Source organism: Penaeus chinensis, chromosome 31 (assembly GCF_019202785.1).
Source record: "Penaeus chinensis breed Huanghai No. 1 chromosome 31, ASM1920278v2, whole genome shotgun sequence".
NCBI lineage: Eukaryota > Metazoa > Arthropoda > Malacostraca > Decapoda > Penaeidae > Penaeus > Penaeus chinensis.
Genome location: NC_061849.1, coordinates 18,597,923 through 18,605,676, shown reverse-complemented (window position 1 = coordinate 18,605,676; position 7,754 = coordinate 18,597,923). Strand labels below are relative to the sequence as shown.

The 7,754-nt window shown below is 34.3% G+C and overlaps 1 protein-coding gene across 1 annotated transcript in view; it reads left to right on the top strand.

Moving 5' to 3' along the window:
- Positions 1–7,754, top strand: part of LOC125041622 (mucin-5AC-like) — a 43,200-nt gene extending 35,446 nt beyond the window's left edge. Inside the window, exons 9-16 of the mRNA XM_047636679.1 lie at positions 1–74; positions 292–381; positions 1,239–1,331; positions 1,551–1,628; positions 2,076–2,153; positions 2,497–2,553; positions 3,038–3,124; positions 6,406–7,754. The exon at positions 1–74 is cut by the window's left edge and continues 16 nt beyond it. Coding sequence (XP_047492635.1) covers positions 1–74; positions 292–381; positions 1,239–1,331; positions 1,551–1,628; positions 2,076–2,153; positions 2,497–2,553; positions 3,038–3,124; positions 6,406–7,203 — 1,355 coding nt within the window. The 3' untranslated portion in view covers positions 7,204–7,754. The remainder of the gene's footprint in view (positions 75–291; positions 382–1,238; positions 1,332–1,550; positions 1,629–2,075; positions 2,154–2,496; positions 2,554–3,037; positions 3,125–6,405) is intronic.

Sequence of the window (7,754 nt, the reverse complement as noted above, 5' to 3'; positions counted from 1 at the left end):
GCAGGAAGCACATAAAGAAAGGTCAACGTAACAAACCCACATCAGAGAAGCCCCAGACTCCTAATATAGCTGATGTAAAGTTCTTTTTTTTTTTCTTTCTTTCTTTCACTTTAGTTATTTGAAGACTCCTGTAGCGTGAAGTTTAATGCAAAATACTTTTTACTCAAGCTACATGTTTTTTAAACATATGTGTATATGAGTCATTTTTCTTACATTGGCTTGAATAACATCTCTCAACAATTTTAAGCTTTGAGGAAGTGTTGATTTCCTTTCTGTTAATTTGTTGCACAGAAGCAAAACTGCTCTGCAAAGAAGGTCCTTGTCATCCAACAGCCCAAGGGTACTCCTCCTAAGGACATACACTCCCCTAGGATCTGTGATGTAAATCTTGCATTTTTTTTTTTACATTTTAAAAAAGTTTTCTTTGTTTATTGTGCAAAATTAAATAATCATTTGCCATAAATATCAGAGTGATTAAGTGAGTTGGTTAATCTTTATTTTTAGTTCTACTTTATCTTTAACCCCTTAACGAAGATGACTTTCACTCAGCTTAATTTGTAGGTAAGGGTCAATATGTGCCTTTCTGGAAATGTTATAAAATGCTTTCCAGTTTCATAAAAAAGAAAAGTCAGGGGATGTAGCTTGATAAGACTTTTTCAAAGTTCTGAAGGATAGTAAAAGAAAAGAGTGAAAAATACTAGGTTTATACTTCAAATTGTTTCCACATTTACTATTAGAAAAATAAACACAGTCCAAATATCCAATGATAGTGTTACATAACTAGCATCAAGGAAACAGGAAAATATTTTGTTAAAAACTTATTTTTAATGAATAGTAAGATATGTTCCTACTATTCAGATCGATATTCTGTATATGTTAAAAGTAACACAATGTAGTTATGGTCACTGGTCATTTTTATAAGTTTCTTTTTAATGCCTCTAAGAATATCAGCCTTTCTTAAGGGGTGAAAGATGAAACATAGTTATCAAAATTATAGTATAATATTCTATTTAATGCCTCTAAGAATATCAGCCTTTCTTAAGGGGTGAAAGATGAAATGTAGTTATCAAAATCATAATTTAATATTCTGTCTTAAATTTTGATCCAGCCATATATCATAACCTGTTTGTTTATGCTTTCTGTGTGAGATACATGGTATTGTCAGGGAAAATTGTCATTAGAAGAATGTATTGGTTCCCCTGATACTAAATTCATCTTCTGTTTCTTGTCATGGGCAGAAATGCTATGCAACTGATGACAAATCCATTGTGAAACGTCCTCGTCACCACAACCCAGCAGCTAGCAAAATCATTTCACCATTCGAGATCAAAGTAATGCCGATAAAAAGATAAAAGGAGTTTTAACTGTTTGTTTGTTTGTGATTCTGTGTAGAGTAGCTTGAAACATCAAAAATAAGCAGAAAACCTTTAGATTGTTTTATATCCTTCATTGGTGTTTATTAGTTTGAATTACACATGGTATATTTAAAAAGGATTTACTTCCACAATCTTTCCTATATTATATATCATTTTTATTTTTTTAATTTAAAGAGCAAGACGAAGTTAGTGTTGAGACATCAGCTTCCTCATCCCAGTACATGGGACTTCAAGTCCACCAGAAAGAAATATGTAATAATCTCTTAGTTTCTGTTATTCACTACTTTAAGAGACAAACATCAGATATTAAAATAATGTTTAGAGATTTTCCATGCTCTGGAGATGGTGTTATTCTTGTGGGGTTTTGTTCTGTTCTGTGTTTGTTTGTAAATACTCTTTTGTTAGGTGTTTGCATGTCTTTATTTTACTCCCAAATACTGTATGTTTGCATTTGATATACTGCATGGTTCCCCCTAACCATAAATAATCATAACCAAGGTCTAAAGCAATATCACATATCACCAGTGTAAATGGAATATTGAAATCATATGATAAAAAGTTCTTTCACACAAAAAAAGCAGACTAAAGTAAAATCAAGAGGCTTTTAAGGTACCTAAACTCCCAATTCATGTAAACTTGCAGTGTCAAATAGCTGTATTTTTTTTCCTCCCACCCCCTCCCTTCAACCTGTGATGGTAGACAAGCAACAGCTCCGCACTGAGGCATCAACTAAACACCTCGACTCTGAGAAAAGTCCACTTCCCTTCTGCCTCGGATGTAAACACTGTTTCTGTTTTGTATTATGTTCATATTTATTTTCCTGACACTCCTGATAAAAAAAAAAAAAAAAAAAAAAAAAATGTCTTCTCTCTTTCATTTTCATTTTGTGTCATTACTCTACCCTTTTGTGAATTTTAGTATTCCCAGTGTAGCTCCTCTTTGTTTTTTCTTTGTAGTTTTAGTAAATAGTTTTATTTTCACTATCTTTGGGTTTTCTTTTCTTTCATTTTTTGTCTCAATGTATTACTTGAGTTAACTGGCTTTGGTGTACATTAATTCCTTCATAGAGGGTTATTTCTATTTCTTATATTTTTTTCCTTCCTTATTGCATCTCAAACAGAAGCATCGCCCTCCTGCAACTTCACCTGCGATGGTCAACACTGCTCTTGAACCATATGTAATCATTATTATCTTAAATCTTTTGTTTCTCCTCTCCTTTATTATCCTTTTAGGTGTCATAAAAGAATTAATTTATTTGAAATTCTATTGTGTTTTCTTTATATCTGCGTATCAGTATGATTTCTACACATGAGTAATTAAATGTAATGATAGAAACTCCTTGTAAAGACTTATAAAGCATGTACGTTTTATTAGAAAAGTAATAATTTGTATTGCATGTTTAACAAATTCACATTTCTTGTACAAATTGAATGCAAGGTAGTAAGTAATTAATGATATAATAACCATTAATCAAAAGGGATATAATGTTATGGTAGCATTAGTTCAGAGATAAATAATTTAAGGATTTTAGCCAAGCAAGGATAAGTCATTTGAAAATCACCTGTTTTTTTGTATAGATTCAAGACTAGCTAACATGAAAACCAGTTTATTTCAGTGACTGCACTAATGAGCTGATGAGTGTTACAACCTCCTTCTTCCAGTTGCTAAAGGGGAAACATGTGATGGTCAGAGTTGGAGGTGGTTGGGACACACTTGAGCATTACCTGCTTCGACATGATCCAAAACAGGTGAGGAAAAAAAAAGAGATCAAATTTGCATTGTATCAGATGTCAAACTCTCTCAGGACCTCACTAAACCGTGTGAAATATAATGCATGCTGATCTCATCATGCTGCTGTTGCAAATGTTTCTAAAGACTTCCGCTTCTCTGTCTCTCTTTATATGTAATTTTTAAAATCATCCTGACTTAGGGATATGTTTAAATGTAGGTCTAGGGGTTGTGTTAGTCCTGCTTTCATAGACATTATTTTGTGCCTTCCAAACAAATATCTCTTTTGTTTGTATGAAAATTCTTTGAAGTGGCTTGAAAATCTAGGGCCACTCCATTAAGTAGAACAGAAACAAAACATGGGTGCAGTTCATTTTATCTAACCAGTTATTGTAGCTATAAATCATACTATCACAAATATTTATGTGATGGAATGCAGTGGGTAATGAAATTATCAACAATTTAAAACATTAAGAAAATAATTAACAATAGAAATACACCAAATATGAGACTTGTATATCGGCTGTAAGTCTGCAGTGCCAAATGTTCATAATTATGTTTCAGTAAGATACATGATACTATCCTCTCCCTCCACTAATGCTTAAAGGAAATTTTCAGCATTTCTCAGTAAATGGTAAATATAGTTCCAAAGAATATCAATAAAAGGAACTAGCATTCACATTTCTGTCAATAGACCTTACTTATACCAGCAAAAATTATAAGATTATAGTAAATCTGATAGAATGAAGTAAGGTGTCCCAGTGGAAGGTAGAATATTATTGTTGTCTCATGGAAGAGGAGAAGTAGCAGATAACATTCCAATGTGGTCAATGTGGTGATTTTTATTTTTCATCATTATTTGATTAATCAGTTATATTCAATTATATAGTATATGGGAAACCAGGTGCTCTAACAAAAAAAAAAAAAAAATAAAAAATACTCCAGAACATTAAAAATCTGGCATGTTTCAATTTTTAGTTTGCACCATGATCACATACAAACGGAGAGAAAAAAAGAAAGAAATATATGCTAAATTTGAGCTATACCTAATTTTATTTCTCTTCATTTTGTATGCTGCTTTTTGTCTATTCTATATTATGTTTTACTGAATTTCTTTAATTTATACATTTCATCTAGAGGTCATATTAACAAGTAAGTATACTATACAGTAAGTATTTAATAGAACATTTTGTAGGATGCCATGCCTTTGATAATTAAATTATTAGCTATTTTTTAATCATGTGTAAATTTTTTGGCCACATTTCTTCTTAACTATTTTGAATTAGCCAGCTAGACTCTGCATAGTATTATTTTCTTGATTTACTTGTTATCCCTTGAGAGTGTTAATAAACAATCTTGTTGATTAGGAGCATCTATGACTGGTTTTCTAGTTTTTCCTAATTTCAATAGCAGTAAAGTTAATCCAGTTGAACAGTTATATTTGGTATAAATAAAGAAGCTTGCAATATGACATATTAGCCATCCTCATTTCTACTTATATCCTTTATATGCCTTATCAGTTTGCAGAGGGAGACGAAAGAAGGGGAGGGAAGGGAACTTTTGTGCATGCATGGGTTTCTTCTGTTGTAAACAAATTATTCTTCCTAGGAAAAAAATATACATGTATATAGTGGTTTGATATTATAGCTAAGGTTGAATGTTGAAGATTATTGGGGCTGTGGTTACAAAATTATATAGTAAACTATATTTGTATATATTGTTGAAAAAGATTTGCCAGGGTATTTTATCTTTTATCAGAGGAAATAGAGATTCCATATGAAACAGACATACCTTATGTACTTGTGTGTGATGTATATACAGCAAACGCAATAAACTTTCACAAACATATTTTACTTGTTTAGGGTATATTTGTAACATTTACATTTGATAAAGTATTGAAAGTATTCCAACTTTGGAGGTGAAGATTTTTAGTTTTCTGTCAGAGTAGTTGTTATCTTCATTTGCATGTGAAGGTAAGTTATAAGTCTTGATATTAGAGAAGACTCGTGTGTGTGTGTGTGTGTGTGCGTGTGTGTGTGTGTGTGTGTGTGTGTGTGTGTGTGTGTGTGTGTGTGTGTGTGTGTGTGTGTGTGTGTGTGTGTGTGTGTGTCTGTCTGTGTGTCTTTATCAGTTTATCTGTGTGTGTCTGTCAACCTGCTTGAATGGCTTTTTCTGTCTGTCTCTGTCTGTTTTTTGGTGTGTATATAAACTTGCTCTCCATACTCAGTGAGTCATGAAAATATATGCAAAATTTAAACTGCTTGACTTATTAGTTTTGATTGAAACCTGCAAAGAGTTGAGATGGGTTAACTATGTGTAGTGATTCAGGTGCACACACACATCCACCCAACCCCACACCTACACTCACACCCATGCACACAACCATACCTACACCCCCAATTCCCACACTCTCCACCACACACACACACACACACACGCTCACACCCACACACCCACACACCCACACACCCACACACCCACACACCCACACACCCACACACCCACACATCCACACACCCACACACCCACACACACACACACACACACACACACACACACACACACACACACACACACACACACACACACACACACACACACACACACACACACACACACTAAATATATTATAGCATTGTTTCATTACAGTCATATAAGACTTCTTGTGCATGTGGGATTAGGACCATTAGCAATTTTTATATGACATGCCAAAGTGAAATGACTCAAAAGACAAACCTGTACAGGATTTAGCCTGAGGGCTGTGTTTGGCAGTTCTGACTTAAACATTCTGAACTGGACCTGTAGGCTTCAGAGTGCTTTCCCATTTTTAGTCTTTTTTAGCTTTTCATAATCTTTGACATATACTGCTGAATTTGCCATTGTTGTCTGATATCATCTATCAGCAAACACAGAAGTACGAATCATTGCTTCATTTCTTCTGTAAACTTCACTGACCTGTTCAGTGCTTATTTATATGCAATACTATACTTCAAAGACAATCTTTAGCAATATATAATAGTGGTATAGAGTATCTCAAGTCTTAAATTACCATATTTAATTTAGTATCCATTTAGTATTTTGTCATTTTTTCTGCATTTTTTGTCCTTTGGTAGTTATTTGTAGGTTACAGTTGAAGTGTTTTCTTGAGTATAAGGGATATCGATCTTCATTCTCTGTCTCTGAAAATGTTCAATATATTCCAACATTTGAAGTCCTACTGTACAGTAATGAAAAGACTTAAATTCTTCTATTTTTTCATTATTATCATATGAATGAAGTTGAATATTTCTTTATATTCCAGGTGACAGTGTTTAATCTAAAGTCAGCCGACCCATTCCTACACATCCGTGCCAAGTATTGTTCGCCTACACATTCCAGAGCCTCTTCTAGCAGAGGCTCCCCTACACATTCCCAGGCCACACCCAGCAGGGGGACAGCCTCAGGGGACCCCACACCAGGGAACACATCATCAGAGGGAACCCCACCACCCCCACAAGTGCCACCCTCGTTACCTGCCGAGTCTTCCATGCCTGCTGAAGAGAGCTGCAGATTCAGTGCAGAGGATTCTGATGGCATGGCAGAGGGATCGGTGCCAGCCACAGAAGATTCTGCCGCCACAGCAGAGCAATCAAAGCCAACTGCAGAATGTTCCTTGTCAGCAATGCAAAGTTCATTTTCAAAAGTCAATGGAGAAGATCCAGAGGAACATCATGTCAATGGGATGATGGAGTCACAGAGTAGAGAACTCCAAGGTGGAGATTTATCAACAGACTGGACAGAAGAATCATGCTCCCCAACACCTATGAGATCAATGGTGAACTCTTCCACCTTTTGCATTGAAGATAAAAATGTTGCTGACCCCATCCCAACAATATCTCTTGCATCACATTCAAAGTCAATGTCAACATCATCCACATCATCTACTTCATCCTCCTCAGACTCGTCCTGCTCTCTAAAAGTTACACCTCCACCGACTCCCTCCACATTCTCAACACCCGCATGTGCAACATCAAATGAGTTGTCTGTTACCCCAGATGGCAGTAGTACGACGATTGGGACACCTTTACCACCTGATTTTATAGAGCAAGATGAACTGTAGTGAAAGTTGAATCTTTGAACTAATCATATGGTTCAATGTTGATTTTACAGTAGATTGTTTACACAAAGATAGATCAATTTTGATGTATATCTTCAATGATTTACTGATTTTTTGAGGCTTTTACCTCAGGTGTTGTCGGGATGCTTTTTATTTAAACAAAAAAGATAATGTAAAGCAAACTGTACAGATCCAATGGTCTTCATATACCAAAGATTTAAACAAAACTGTAAATTGCCTTGTTGTAGCAGAGTTACAATTACATATTTCTGTGAATATTTCCATGTTCATATATAAAGGTTTCATCTGGCTATACTGTTTGTGCCAGATATGTGATAAATAAGTTTATAAATACTTGAAAATAAGTATATGGACTTATAAACTTGCATTGAAAAAAATACAAGGAAAGTATAAGCAACAGGGTGCTATGCTCTATATACTTAAAAACCTTGTTGGTTGTAAAATATGAAAAATTCAGTAAGATTACAGTTATGTTGTATTTAATGTTTAGTTTCTTCCATTATTCCTGTTGTGCAATATCATTAATTTCTAAA